Genomic DNA, 16,053 nt, shown 5'->3' on the forward strand with positions numbered 1-16,053 from the left:
CACACAATTTTGCTTATGATTTCAGAAGTTGAATAACTAACTCACCCTTCTCCAACGAAAGCCCTTCAAAATTGACCTCCCCTAAGATCCCCTAGGATTAGTTGATTCTTGATATTCCTTTTAGTTTTGAATTTATCTGCTTACATATTTGTGCTAGTCACATTTCTCATAAAATTATAATGATAACAACTACATTTATAACCTATTTCCTATGGTAATGGGGCTTTAGAAATTGGCTTTACTAAACTTTTCCAGTTTGAGAAGACCTCATCAATCTGCTGCTACTATTTTCTCTCCCTCTTTCTTTCTCTCTCTCTCTCTCCCCACTTCTTTCCTGTGTGAATTGATGCTCATCTATTACAGTTTGGAAGAAAACTATTACACCCACTTTTGACTTCAACCAATTCTTCTAACTTAAGACTACATACAGGGATATTAGAAACAAATCATTTTCTTGTGGAAAAACAAAAAATCTCTGCAAAATTATCCATCTATTTTCAATCATTGATTTTTCTCACAATACAGCTGCAAATTTCCAACCATTTCCTTCACTCAATTTTTCATCATTTCTATAAATTCTTAGAACCTTGATTATGTCATATTTTTACTGCAAAAACCCAATTAAATATAATTAGAAGCAGGTTATTCCTGCTTGGTTCTGCTAGGTTGAATTATGGACTGAAAAGTAGAGAGAAACTTAAGTTCAAGTAGTCAAGCAAATTAGAGACCATGGTGAAATAGGAGAGGATCTGTACGGGGAGTAAAGTGAGGTTTGTTGTAAAGGCCATAAGCAGGGATCTGTCTCCTCACAAAAGGTTGCAGTGGTGGGAGGGTATCTTAGATTGGATTCCTCAAAGTAGATTGTGAAAAGGCTTATTTAGGGAGTACTCTCATGGGTTATGTCTATTAAAAAGGCAGGATTAAGAAGAGGAAGTTAAACTGCTTTTCAAATGCAACTGAAGCATTGGCCAGTCCTCCTGGAGCTCAAATACAGGGATAGCCCCTTCAGAGTTCTGCCAAATTGAAGCCAGGGTACCTGGCCTTTGTATCCCTGTGTCTACCAATCACTGGTTATAGCCACACCACGGGAAAGGCCATAATGCTGGGTAAGGTAGTTTCCTGCCTTAAACCACAATTTCCAGGGAGGGGCAGCAGTGTACCCGGAACAGCTGATATTTCCAGCAGCTGGGCTGTCTCAGCCCTAAGGAAGATGTCTGGGCTTAGGGCCACAGTGTCCAGTACAGAGAGAGAAATATAGCCATCTTTTGGCCTGAAAAAATTATGATCTGAATTAAGCCTACAATCAGCTATTATCACACAAAATAAGGATGTGTGAATTGGTATCTGTGTATCCTTCTAATGTCAGAGTACTTACAAGCCTGACATTAAATTTGAAGCCTTAAAATCAGTGTGAAAATTTTCTCCAACCACATAACCCTGGATTTGCAGAGAAACACGACTTTAACTCCTGAATCAGAGAGAGAAGAAAAATTTGGTGGGATAAACAGAGATAATGACTAACATAGCTGCCTTTTCTTTTTAGGAAGAAAATTTTCATAGAGGGATCCCGCAAGGACATGAGTCTCTCCTACTCCTACTCCTACATATGTAGGAAGGTATATGACGTTGCCTATGAGCTGGTAGAACAACTCAGAATATTGTCAAAGAATGATGTAGATAGCAGCTAGACTGGGAAAGATTATCATTCAATGTGAACTCAGTTTTAGCTAAGTGGGTACCCTGATTAGTGGGTGACAAATGGGCCACTGTAGCCAGCGCGGGCCTGGTGTCAGTGATAACAAAAGATCACCAGGGACTCTACTGACCTAGTAAACTTGAAGCTAGATATGAGGTTCTTTAAAGGAGCAGATCCGATCAGCAATGCCATGAAAGACTAAGAATCCTGTGACATTTCCTAGGGTATTAGATACCAAAGAAAAAGCAAGATCTTATAGTGAGCAGTGAGGATAGGACCAAATTGGAATCTGTAAGTTATGAGTTAAAGGCAGTAAGTGGAGGTTGGAGGAAGTCAGTGCTGTAGCAAGGCATGAGAACAATTACAGGAGCTGCATCAGCAAAACAGCACTCCCGTAAACATGTTCACAAATGTTGACAATATCTGAGGGACATTGCTTGTGATCTGGCTGGGTCATCGCAAGAGCAAAGAAGCAAGAAACATGAATTTGGATAAGGGAGATAGGGCAGAAGACAGGACAAGATAGTGGACTGCTTTCAGCATCTTAGAGTTAAAATCTCTCAGTGAGAGGGGATTGGGAATGAAAGCAAACACAGCAGCATAATACACACCTAATTAAGTTTCTATGTGCTTAAAATAACAGCTTAATAAATCAATGCATGCAATACCCATACTTTCTTTTTGATAGATTTCTTCCTTTTGTAAATGTCAAATTAAAAACTCCATTCAAGTTCTGTGAAAGTGATAACATCTTAACCAAAATTGAGCATGGATGATCATGTAGTCATCACATAAACAGATACTCTCTTGAAGGACTGTTCCAAACACAAATGGTACAGATACCAGTTACCCAAATGCTGTATGTATGTATGAATAGGGACTGTCCCTGATTGGGTGTTGCTAGGTAACACAATCTTCCAAATGATACTCACATGGGGGCTCTCTGGTGTGGATATACCAATTTGGGCATTCATTAACATCCATTGTTAATGAATAAATAATGTATTTTATTCTATCGGGGGAAATTCAGCCAGATATCGGGCGAAATTCACCCCCGATATTTCACGTAGTTTCTTTTCTATTTTCCCTAAGTGTTGGCCGGTCTGAGAAATAAAGGGACAAAGTACAAAAGAGAGAAATTTTAAAGTTGGGTGTCCGGGGGAGACATCACATGTAGGCAGGTTCCGTGACGCCCCCTGAGCCATAAAACCAGCAAGTTTTTATTAGTGATTTTCAAAAGGGGAGGGAGTGTAGGAATAGGGCGTGGGTCACAGAGATCACGTGCTTCACAAGGTAATAAGATATCACAAGGCAAATGGAGGCAGGGCGAGATCACAGGACCACAGGACGGAGGTGAAATTAAAATTGCTAATAAAGTTTTGGGCACTCATTGCCATTGATAACATCTTATCAGGAGACAGGGTTTGAGAGCAGACAACCGGTCTGACCAAAATTTATTAGGTGGGAATTTCCTCGTCCTAATAAGCCTGGGAGCACTATGGGAGACTGGGGCTTATTTCATCCCTACAGCTTCCACCGTAAAAGACAGCCGCACCCCAAAGTGGCCATTTCAGAGGTCTACACTCAGGGACGCATTCTGTTTCTCAGGGATGTTCCTTGCTGAGAAAAAGAATTCAGCGATATTTCTCCCATTTGCTTTTGAAAGAAGAGAAATATGGCTCTGTTCTGCCTGGCTCACCAGCGGTCAGAGTTTAAGGTTATCTCTCTTGTTCCCTGAACATTGCTGTTATCCTGTTCTTTTTTCAAGGTGCCCAGATTTTATATTGTTCAAACACACATGCTCTACAAACAATTTGTGCAGTTAACACAATCATCACAGGGTCCTAAGCCGACATACATCCTCCTCAGCTTATAAAGATGATGGGATTAAGAGATTAAAGTAAAGACATGCATAAGAAATCACAAGGGTATTGATTGGGGAAGTGATAAGTGTCCATGAAATCTTCACAATTTATGTTCAGAGATTGCAGTAAAGACAGGCGTAAGAAATTATAAAAGTATTAATTTGGGAAACTAATAAACGTCCATGAAATCTTCACAATCCACCTTCTTCTGCCATGGCTTCAGCCGGTCGTTCCGTTTGGGGTCCCTGACTTCCCGCAACATTTTCAACTACTGGCAATTTTCTTGATCTTAGAAATAGATACTGTGTTCAGATCCTGGGGGGTGGGGGAGGCACATGACATAAAATTTTTTGCAACTATGACTAAACTTTCCTCAGATTTCTTTTTTGCAACCATGCCATGTTTCCTTTTTCTATATCAAATTTAATCTTTAAAAAGAGGAAACTTCCAAATACATGAGAATAGTAAACATTAGTTACAGTGTAAAACCTTTAACTAAATTAATCTGAATAAGAGATTGTTTCTATAGTAATGCTTACTGAATAGGAAACTATATTACTCTATTGTAGCTCTTCATCTTCAAAATAAAGAATGATTTTCAGCTCCAGTGGAGAATAGTAAAAACACTGTAAAAGTCCTTTTATAAACCAGCTCTATGAAAAATTTCTTTGTTCCTTAGCTTGAGGTCTAAAAACTGAGATACAAATTTGAGGCAGTAATGTAGCTATTGAAGCAAATGTGTATTTTATGTGTCAATTATCTAGAGTATTGAGTCCAAAGCATATGAATAAAATTTTAGTGGTTTAAATTAGCTAGATAATTGCCTAAATTATCAACTATATTTTGTGTGGTTAGGCTTAGCTTCAGTTGAAGCTTTTAGAATTATTCAAAATTTTAGTAAGCATAAAAGTAAAATTCTCTTTGATTTGGAAAGTGTAATTTTAATCTTTTCAAAGATAATGGATATCCTTTATAGTACCTTAATAAGATTAAATGAAAAAGTACACTTTAAAAAATTACTATAAGATACCTCAGAAATTTTAGTTTTTTTTTTACATTTATTTCCACTTAAAATTCATTTTTATAGTTCTATTTAAACATTCATTAACCTAGACCATGGTTTTCAAACTTTTCTTGGGCATCAGAACGACCTGAAGTGTTGGTTAAAACACAGCTTGGTGAATTTCTGCATTTCTGAATCAGTTGTTCTGGTGTAGGGCCCAAGAACTTACACTTCAAACACATTGCAAGGTGATGTTTATGGTCTCACACTTGAAGAACCATCGGCAGGCAATCTGAGTAATGCCCATTCAGTAGGAAAAAAGTAGCTTAATTATTAAAGGAAAAAAATAACCTTTTATGTCTTCTACAAACATGTATTAGATACTTACTATTAGTAAAATATTAGGTCTATATGGAAGAAAATAAAATGTCCCTGCCATGAAGTACAGCTGAAGGGTTATGGGCCACTTTGAATAAGATAAAGATGTTCTCCAGTTTTCCAGTCTTTACTTCTCTCTGTATTTTTACTCCCGGCCTTCTTCATTCATATTACTTATTTACTAAGCAAACAGATGTGACCAATGTGGTAGTAGAGACACGTATGAGGTATTATGATGTCACAGGGGCAGGAATATGTGGACCCATGTGGGTGAGTTAAGAATGCTCCACAGATGAAGAGTCCTTTGGAATAGGTATGCTAGAAGAAGGAAAGCATTTTAGTAGAGGGGACACCACATTACACAAATTAGGTGGCATAAAGTGAAAGGTAGTTTCAAGGAACCCGCATTAAAATACGGGATGTGACGGGAAATTAGGCTGAAGAAATATCAGAAGCTATATCATGATAGGTGGATTGTATTATGCATGCATAGGGCTTTGGAGTCTTATATTTTAGGCAATAGAGGAGCATTGTAGAAGATACAGACAGTGGAGTATTATGATGTGGTGTACAGCAATATAACATGTAATCCTGAAGAAAAGAAGCTTAAAGAAGGAATACTAATTATGAGACTATTATATCAGCCCAAGAAAGATGTGTTGAGGGTCTGAGTAGGAAAATTATAGTGGGCTATATGAGAGAGATAGTTAAGAGATGTGTTTCATAGACTTGGCTAGCCTTTGGTTGGGAGAATAGAGGATTAGAGAGAACGAGAAGTTCAGTATCATGCCGAGGTTTCTGGCTTGGGAGCTTTGGATAATGACTCTATTCATAATGTATGAAAAGGAAGAGTTTTTGGTGGAATGAAATGGATGGTAGCTGAAGATGGAAAGGCAGTTCTTAGCTTGAAATGCTAAATCGCCCAGAAATACTAAAATCTTCTAAAGGAGATGTCTAGTGGGATATATGAGGTTGTAAGTAAGCCTAAAGAAAGATATGAGCTGGAGATACTGATTTGTGAGAGAGTCTTTACCCTGTAAGTAAAGGATGAGTTTGCCTAAGCAGGGTATATAGAGATGACTAAGAAGGAAGGAATATTAAAAGCAGCTCCCAGGGGAGAAACAAACAGCTTTTAAGAGTAGAGTAAGAGGAACAAGCAAATGGTACTGATATAGCTGTTACAGAGGTGGAAAGAGTCAAGGGAATGTGGTGACATGGAATGTAAAAGAAGGGAATCCAATTTAAGTACCAATTTTTGTTTAATTTAGGTTTCCCCAATCCCTTCAAGAAATGTTTAGAAAATTCAAAAGTGTGCATGCATCTGTGTGTGAATCAGAGTATGATACTAGATTCATGCTATAGAAGACATACAAAATTCAAATATAGTTTTCAATAATTTAAAATGAAACAAAAATAATTTATTTAAAACAGTAAAAGTGAAAACCTCTTATACTCGATGCCAGTAAACTCGGGCATTAATCATGTAAACAAGAATGCATAATTTGTTTCTCCTCCATTTTTCACATATATTCTACATCATCAAGTATTACAGCTGAAAAGAAGAGAACACACTTTTCCATTACTATTGGCTCCTTTAAATGTGGCCCCTTATGCTTGGTAGGGAATGCACAATTTTCTCTTTCACTCTGTATTATTTCCATTTTGTAGATTGCAAACTTTTTACAGAAGACTTCAGTGAGAAAATGTTCAATTTCATCTTTTATTTTGTATTTATATCTATTATGTAGCAATTAATTGGCTCAATTATTCAGTACTTATCAAAATTTGATAGCAAGATTCATCAAAATAACACTTTCTTCTGTATTGGCTTCATTTCAGGGGACATAAGTCATCTAATTGTGGCTAGTTCCATGTCTTCTACAGAGAATAAGTTTATGAAAAATTAGGTCTTCTGAGAGAAAGCTGCTCACTTTTCTTGTGTAGAGTTCCTGGCTCTGAAACTAGGTATTTGTACTGAGAAATGATCCACCACTTAATTCAATATAAAAGAAATCTCTAAGTTTTCAGGATGTATGGGGTCCAATGTATCATAATACCATTTTATAATCCATATTTTCTACTGTGTATTTCCCTCCTTTTCTTTTACTTAATCTTCATAATTTAATACCTCCCTTCGTTTGAAGCTATGCTTCTTGTGTAGTCATGTCACATCTTTTCCTTTGTCTCTAGTTCAATAGAGGTATTAAATTTTCAGAAAGTAACATCTTCCCAAACACACAACAACCTTTTTCTTATTACTCTCACTGAAATCCTACCACTCTGAGACATGCTAGTGCGTGCGCGCGCGCACACACACACACACACACACACACATATACACACACACACACACACACACACACACAATTACAAACACTTTAGTAAGAGAGTAAGCATTGGTTAAAGGGAAATGACAGTTTAAAATTCGCCTTCGTGAATACCATTGCATACTTCTTTGTAACCATATTTTTATTTCAGATCATTTCAAGTGATACAAAAGCTGGTAGTTACAATGTAGGTTTTGAAGTAATAATATTACAATTTTGAAGGTTAAGATGTGTCTGCTAAAAGAGGTGCATCAGAATTTTCTATTCTTTATTTTTTTTTAAGTGGCTATCACTGGAACAACAAGGTTTGAAATAGACAGTATCATTATTTTACACTGGTAGTAACATTATACTTCAAAGAAAAAAATCAGCAGGGGTTTGCCAAAGATGAGAAAAAATATGAAGTAGAAATTGGGTAGTATCAGAAGGTATCAAGCATAATTTGTCTCTCTTTAACTTTTCTGCTTGATTTAACAATGATTCTTCAAAAACTGACACCAAGTAAAAGGAAATCTAGGTCATATAATGACAGAAGGGTGTAATCAAAACCGATATACAGGTGGTAAATAATGGGTCTTTGTAATGCTCTGGAAATAATTTTATCTGCATATTTGTACTCTCTCCAGTGATTCCCTGTATGAGTGACAGCTAAAGCATAGGGAAACCACTTATGTTCAGAAAATAAGAAGCAGAATCTCTACTGCATTTGTTATAACTTATACATAAGACTTTATTTTAATCACAATATAAAGTTGCATAAATTGTATATTATATCCTGGAGGCTACTGTAAAGACTATCTTCCATTTAGGAAACCAAGGTTTCAATTCTCCATTTATATTTCAGTTTTAAATGGACACATTATCTTTTTTAAAAGTCCCCTTCTCTGCCATGCTGCTGATATACCCTCCCTTTTTCACTTCCATCCAATTTGATGGACCATGAAAGACAACTATTCCATGGGAAAATATGAGAATTTGAGAAGACAGTGAAGAAACTAAACTAGGTATCCACCATCCAAAGAAATTACCTTATTGGTATTCACGACAAATAGAGGTTGACATTAGAAGTGTACTCCCAGGAATCATTCATTAATGATCGCATTTGTTAGTGGAAAGTATAAGAAAATCAAAAGAGTCATCAATTTTGGGATCAAGACTTTGGGGTAAGAAGTTTTTTATGGTAGCTCAATTTTTTTTTTCTAAGTATGTCACCTGGAAGATTGATGAATTAGTAATTCTGATAGAGTTTTCTCCAAGTGTAATATTGTTCAGGGAAAAACATTGAGAATATTAGAATATTACATTAATATATTTGTGTCAATATTGCTTTAAAAGAATATTGTACTGTCATTTAGACATACCTAAGGAAAAATTGCTATCAAGAAAAATTATCAGCTGAGGTATGTTTGATTTGGTATTATACTTAGGTTTACAAAATAGGCTTTTGGGACCATGTTTTTCATTATACGCCTATTTTTCTATCTGAATTCATACACAGTGTAACAATTTCCTTTCTCAAATATTAAAGTTTTGTGATAAGGCTTCCAGCTTCCCATAGATAATGACAGATATCTAAATTACCAAATCCTCATGGACCCCTATATAAAACTTTGAGATTTAATAAAGGAGGAGTCAAATGAAAGTACCCATAAACCATGCTTATACAGTAACTAGAGAAAGACAACTTACAGACTTTTATTTACATGTAGATGGGGAATTTGCTAATACAAGCATAATTGGCTCAGAAGAGCACACTGCAACAGAGAGTCAAGGTGAAACTAAATGAAGAAAAGAGGAGTACAGAAGTCTCCCTGGAGTGATGGAACACTTATTAAACAGAGTTCACCTTCAGCAGAAGAGGGCCTCTCACTGAGTATGAAATCTCAAGAGCAGGTCTGTAACATGAGCACCAGTTCCTGGAGAGACAATAGAAGGGGCTTAAAAAGTGCACAAGACCCCAGATACCAGAATCACTTACAATGGACAGTCAAGCAGGTTGATGTCAGACTACTTGTCAGCAATAGTTGATGTAAGAAAAGAATGAAACAATATTGACCAGAGTCACAAGGCATAGAATATGGACCAAATACTATGTCATATCTATCTAGGCTGTCCTTCAAATGTCAAAGTGATATAAAAACATGTTAAACATGAGAGAACTCTGAAAATATTTTACCCACACACGTTTCCCAAAGGGGATATACTTCATCTAAGAAGCTGTGTTTGGGGAATCTCTGACAAAAAGACAGTCATGAATACATTTCACTAGAAATTTGAGGCCAAAAGAAAAGTAAGAAGTATATACACATTACCTACTTGACAAGCTAGAAATACCATATCCCAACAAAATGGGAGGGAGAGGAGAAGAAAATAGATAAGCTCACTGAGTGCCTTACTGGTAACGGATGAGAGTCAAGTGATGTTATTTTAAACTGACACACTGAATGGCAGGAGACTAAAGATACTCAGGAGCACAAAGATGAGCCTTAAGAAACAGAATATTGTTGACGAAAACTGCATGGTGGGAAGCAGAAGAAAAGGATTATAAGCTATTAGGTTGGTGCAAAATAATTGAGGTTTTTGCCATAATAATTTTATTTTTGCTCAAAGTAGGGAACCAAAATACATTGACTGAGGAAAAGAGGAAAGAGTTAAGGAGAGTATATAACATTTTCTTATAAAGATAACTGGCGGAAAAAAATATAAATTTTCCCAAATACCAAAAAAAACCCCAAAACCAGAAAAACAACAACAAAAACCAGTTTTTAAAAGGGCAAAGAAAAGATAACATAATGAAGTACTTCAAGAAAGTATATTTAACCTAGAATATGTTAGTACCAAGAAAACAAACACATCAATTGCATCAATAAATGGAAATACCTATTGTAGTTATAATCAATTAAAGTAGAAGTATCATTTTCTTATAAGCAATAAAGAAAAGCTTCACGTTGCATAAAAACCGCACACTGTATAAAAAAGACACAACCAAAACCAAGGCAAATGACTAAAAGATGACTTTAAAATACAGAAAGAAAATGAAAAAAAGAAAAGACTCAAGTGTCATGATTTAAGATACAGTAGAATTTAGGTGGAAAATTAGTAAACAAAAATGAGATACTTTGTAACGCTAAATGCTAATTTATACTAATAACAAAATATATCGCTACCTAAGAAACATGAATATCTATGAAATAAACAAGAGCAGCAATATTCATAAAACAGAAATTGCAAGAGACAGAATGAGAAACACCAAGAAATATTCTAACAGTAGAAGACTTTAATACACTTTCTTAAACCCAAGACATATCTGGAGGACAGGAAATAAATAAGGATATAGAAGACAGCATAATAATAAGGCAGAGTTTTAAAAAGTAGATATCAACTTTTGTAGCTTGATATTCTGTAATACCACTTTCTTTTCATATTCACATGACATAGTCACGAAAATTGATCAAATAATAAACCATGGGAAAATTTTAGACCATTACAAAAAGAGAAATAATACAAACAGCATTTTATGACTGTAAGACAATAAAACCAGAAGTTTTTAACAAAAAATAATACTTTAAAAATACCTTTCCTACTGGAAAACTAAAAACTATATTAAACAACTCAAGTTAAAAACTAGGAAAACAAAAGTTGCATATTTTCTAGGAAAAATAATATTACATTTCTAAATTCATGGGGTATAGCTTACACAGTGCTTAGATAAAAATATATAGCCTTAAAATCATATACCAAAAAACTGAAAGAATGAAAATGAATCAATGCAATGAAAAAGAGGCAACAAAGTAAGCTGATAAAAATTGAATTAAGCATATAAAAGCAAAATTTTGTGAGTTTGAAAACTAATAGAATTAATAAACCAATAAAAAGTTAGGTCTTTGGGAAAAAAGCTACTGATTAATCAACAATTTTAAATGGAGAAAACAATAATAAAAGAAATGAGAAATTTCAAGAAAAAAACTATAGGAACTGAGGATTTTTTAAAAAAATCATAAAATACTACCTTGCATAATTCTATTAAAACAAAATTTAAATATTTACATGAAATAATTTCTAGGGAAATAATGTCTAGCAAAACTGAAACTAGTTAAGATTGATAATTTGAGTAGACCATTATTAAAGAAGTAAAATAAATTTGTCAAGGAGCTACTTCACAAACAATTACCACAAATAAGTACCTCGATGACTTTACAGGGGAATCACACCTAACTTTTAAAGTCTAGATAATCCTCAAACTATTTAAATGCTTCAATACTGTACAAAAAGGAGAAGAAACTCTCAATTATTTTTTGAAGGAATTATAATATTGATACCAACACCTTAGAAAATTGCACATATGCAGGCAAAAATTATAGATCAATCTCGCTATTGGATATTGATGCAAATTGCAAAATTAATATGAGTTAAGAGAACCCAACAACATATTACAAAATGAAATATAACATGTCCAAATGTGTCTTCTTCCAGGGATGCAAGAATGGTTCATATTAGTAACTTCATTTATAAAATATATCAAAAAAATAAGGAAAAGAATAATACATTCATTTCCACAGAGGCTAAAAAAGGCATTTTACAAATTTCAGCACCCATTATTAAAAAATTTAAGTCAATGGAAACTTTCTTAGAATAATAAAGCACATACAACTCAACTCACATGTCATTATTTCAATTAATGGGGAATGTGTGAATTAAAGGCACTCGCACAGCAATCAGAGCCAGGGCGTAGTGTTCACTGTTGATTTCTTTTTAATGATACCTTGGAGGTAATAGCCAGCACATTTTGACAAGAGAAAACTATGAGATGTACAAGAATTGGAAAGGAAATATAAAACAATTTTTATTTTATGTGATAGAATATTTGAAAAATTCATAAAAGTCAATGTATAAGTCACTGTAAACTAAGAATTCACTAAGATAGTTGGATGTAAAATTAGTGTATTCAGAAAGAAAAGTTACTTTTATAAGAAAATATAATGAGAAAAAAGTTCCATTTATAATAGCAGCAACAACAAAAGTTACATGCCAAGGAGCAAAGTAAACAAGTGAGGAAAATTTTAAGACATTCCTGAAAGACACAAAAATTAGACTTAGAAAATAAAAATACATACTATATTTTTAATAGAATTACACCATTATAGAGACATCAATTATCTTCAAGTTAACTTACACAATTAATGTGAATCCAATAAAAATATTAAATAATTTTTTGTAGCTCTAGAAAATTTGCTTCTAAAGTTCACATGGAAAATTCATCAAAAAATAACCTCAACCTTTTGAAAATGAATATCAAATAATAAGGGATCATGCTATATTAGTTATTTATTATATATATAAACTGTATGATTCTGAGGGATAGATGGATCAACAGAACAGAATAGAAAATCCAGGAATAGATTCAAGCACATATGGAAGTTTAGTGTGTAATAAAGGTGGCATCTTAAATTACCGGTGAAAAGATAGACTTTTTAATAAATAATGTTAGAACAATGAGTGAGCCATTGAGAACAACATAAATTAACTGTATACTCTGCACTATACACCAAAATAAGCTTACAATGCATCAGAGATCCTAAAAAATGAAATCATACAAGTTCCGGGGAAAGGAAGTGATTTATTTAGAACCTTGGAGTGGTGAAAGCTTTTCTAATTATGTCTCAAAAATTCAGATGCAATAAAGGAAAGAGTTATAAATGTAGACACATTACCAAAAAACCCTTTAAATAACAAAAATTATGAAAAAGATAAAAGACGCATTATTTTCTAGGTAAGCTATTTGCAGCTTACTTTACAAATTGACAAGATAGAGAAAAAACAACCAAAATGTATAAAAGAAATGGATAGTTGATGAAGAAATGTCCTTTGTGCTTAAATCTATAAACCTTACTCATAGAATAAATATAAATTAAAACTAATTGAGGTACTACTTCTCACTTATGATAATGACAATAGTCGAGAAAATGGATTCTGACTCGCTTTGTTGGCATAGTTTTGGGGAAAAGGGCTAATTCATGGCTGGTGGTAGTGTAAAATGGTTCAAAGCATGTGGAGGAGAATTTGACAGTATCTGAAAAGATTATATATGCACCACCTTTGACCCAGGAATCCCACTTAAAGGACCCTGAAGATACATTTGTCCAATAATATCCATATGAAAATACATAAGCAGAATTTATTCTGGCATTGTTTGTAATAGACAAAGTTTGAAAACAACCTAAATGTCCATCAGGTGTCAGGGGACTGGTTAAATACATTATATTATATCCAAGTTAAACGGCTTCCAGAGCAGCCAATAAATTTTGGAAGGTACCAAAAGGTAACATGAGCTAATGGCTTACTCATGTCAAATTATTTTACTTCAAATGTAAAGATATTTTGAGAACTGAATTGAAATGAAGACTGTATTAAAGTGACTACAGTAGCAGAATTATCAAGAGCATTGAGTACACATTGCTTTTACTTACGGTTTACAGTTTTGACTGGTAATATTGGGTTTACCCTCTCTGGGGTGGCAGCATTTTCATTATCCGTCACATATTCAAAATTAATGATGAACATCATAGCCACGCCCTCTTGGTTTTTCACTGGAATTATGTGAGTGTTACAAATAAAAGTGGATCCTAAGGAGATTAAAAATGAATGTTAGTTAAAAATATGCCTTCATTCTGAACTATAAAGTAACATTAAAATTGAAATATACTCCTAAGGAAATTTGTATCTTAAATGATCACTGATATTAAAAAATAATTTGATCTTTTTTACTTCATATTTTATTGCATACCATATTCATTTAAAATATATATGTCTTTCCAGAAAAATATTACAAATAAATTCAGTTACTACATTGTGGAAAAACAGAGATATCAAATTCTATTTGCTTTCACACCCATCCCTATGATAGTTAATTTTTAAAAAGATATATTCTTTAACTTTCTAGAAATAATTATTACCATTTTCTTATAAATTTTGATTAAATCTGAATCTCTATAAAATATAGCTGTATAAAAAATGAAGGCAACTCATGTCATCTTGATTTTAACAATAAGCAACTTATGTGCTTTTTCTTTTTTAATTTATTGGACATAAAATAGTAAATTATTGACTCTATCTTATATATGTTACAGTAATTCTTTTCTTTTCTGTGCAAAATTCACAACGTCCAAATTACAATGGTTTTGTTTGGTTTTTATTCTGTTAGAAAATAAGAACAAAGTTTTGTCTATATTATTGTGTTAGTAATCTTCTTCATGAGATGATACTCTTCAAGATGATATTCTTCTAAAAGCAAAATTACAGGGCTAGTAAGATATATTTCATTAGAATTCTCTGGAAATGAAATAAACAAAGGTATGACTCAGTTTGCAATCAACCACCACCATCCATCTTCCAACAGAAACCCACAGGTCCAAGATTCAGAGCATACACTTGGAAAGTAGACTTCTTTTAAATCAACTGACTGCTGACTGACTCCTTGCAGCTGACTTCTAGAATTCCCTCAAAGCAGTTTCCTCACACTTTTACCCTCTGAATATGCTCTTTAGTCAAGGTAATGGAAATTTCACAGGCTTGAAATTTGTTTCAGTTCCAGCTATTTAAGTTACAAATAAAGTATTTTTAAAATGCCAAAACTTCAGAAAGTGTTCTTAGTCATTTACAAGCTTGTCCAACCCCATGGCCTGCGGGCTACATGTGGCCCAGGATGGCTTTGAATGTGGCCCAACACAAATTTGTAAACTTTCTTAAAACATTGAGCATATTTTATTTACTTATCATTATTTTTTTAGTTCATCAGCTATCGTTAGCATTAGTGTATTTTATGTGTGGCCCAAGACAATTCTTCCAATGTGGCCCAGGGAAACCAAAAGATCAGACCCCCCTGATTTAGGAAATGCATCCATTTTGACTGCTTTTTTTTTTCACAACTAGCTGAGACCACCTTGAATCTTGAGGAGAATGATGATTCAATGCAGAGGCGGAGGGAGGTTGAGAGCAAGATTAGTCTGGCATGAAACATCACAGGGAAATGTGAGCAAGTGCCAGGAGGCCGGAGACAGGGGCCGGGCAAACAGCTGAAGGATCTTTTTGGGAGCCCTAACATCTGCAAAGGCCAGTAGATGCAAGTATCCCAAATGGTGACCTATGTAAGCTCTAATAAAGTCAGCATAAGAAAACTCTTTCCTTTCTTCTTATCCTGCATCTTGGCTCCTGCTGCTAGAGCTGAGAACAAATGCTGTTATGGAGACTGCTACAGATCAAGGACTTCATAGGGAAGGGATTTTGAGGGTAGGCCTGGAGATCTAACAATTATTTATAAAATTGTTTCTATGGGTAAATATCTTCTAATTTCCAAGAAATTGATTGACAGATATACTTTTAGAAAGACTCTTTGTAAGTTAGGAATGCCTATGTGTTCCTTATAATGCAGATGTGCTAATTATAATACAAATGTGGACAGCTTCCCAAATTTGAAATGTGGATAACTTTATTTATAACTAATTTCATATTTTCTATAAATGTGGCAATGGTTTCACAGATGATGGAAAATATGCCTTAGGAATGGCAAGCTGCACCTTCAGTCTTCAGCTTCTTCAGCTATGTCTCCAATTCATTTAATAAAATAGTTAGCTAGAGCACTTGTCATAGTTTCCATGGTAACAAACAGGATGACTTTAGTAAACAGAAAATAAGCAATTTAAGACTGTTCTATTAGAACTAAAAATAGAAGTGCTTCAGGCCAGGCATCACAGTACATACTGGTTAAACAGAGTCTGAGGAGATGCT

At 34.2% G+C, this 16,053-nt stretch overlaps 1 protein-coding gene and 1 long non-coding RNA gene across 3 annotated transcripts in view; one reads left to right on the forward strand and one right to left on the reverse strand.

Moving 5' to 3' along the window:
* The window catches only part of KCNH7 (potassium voltage-gated channel subfamily H member 7), a 494,352-nt gene that overhangs the window by 170,706 nt on the left and 307,593 nt on the right, over positions 1-16,053 (reverse strand). For both annotated transcript variants that reach the window (XM_063648257.1, XM_063648258.1), the window contains exon 3: positions 13,737-13,892. In XM_063648257.1, coding sequence (XP_063504327.1) covers positions 13,737-13,892 — 156 coding nt within the window. The remainder of the gene's footprint in view (positions 1-13,736; positions 13,893-16,053) is intronic.
* On the forward strand, positions 5,183-15,436 carry LOC129031314 (uncharacterized). Its single transcript, XR_008501008.1, has 4 exons — positions 5,183-5,255; positions 8,979-9,162; positions 14,666-14,818; positions 15,199-15,436. It is a non-coding gene; the product is annotated as an uncharacterized LOC129031314 (long non-coding RNA).

This window comes from Pongo pygmaeus, chromosome 11, assembly GCF_028885625.2.
Source record: "Pongo pygmaeus isolate AG05252 chromosome 11, NHGRI_mPonPyg2-v2.0_pri, whole genome shotgun sequence".
Classification (NCBI taxonomy): Eukaryota; Metazoa; Chordata; class Mammalia; order Primates; family Hominidae; genus Pongo; species Pongo pygmaeus.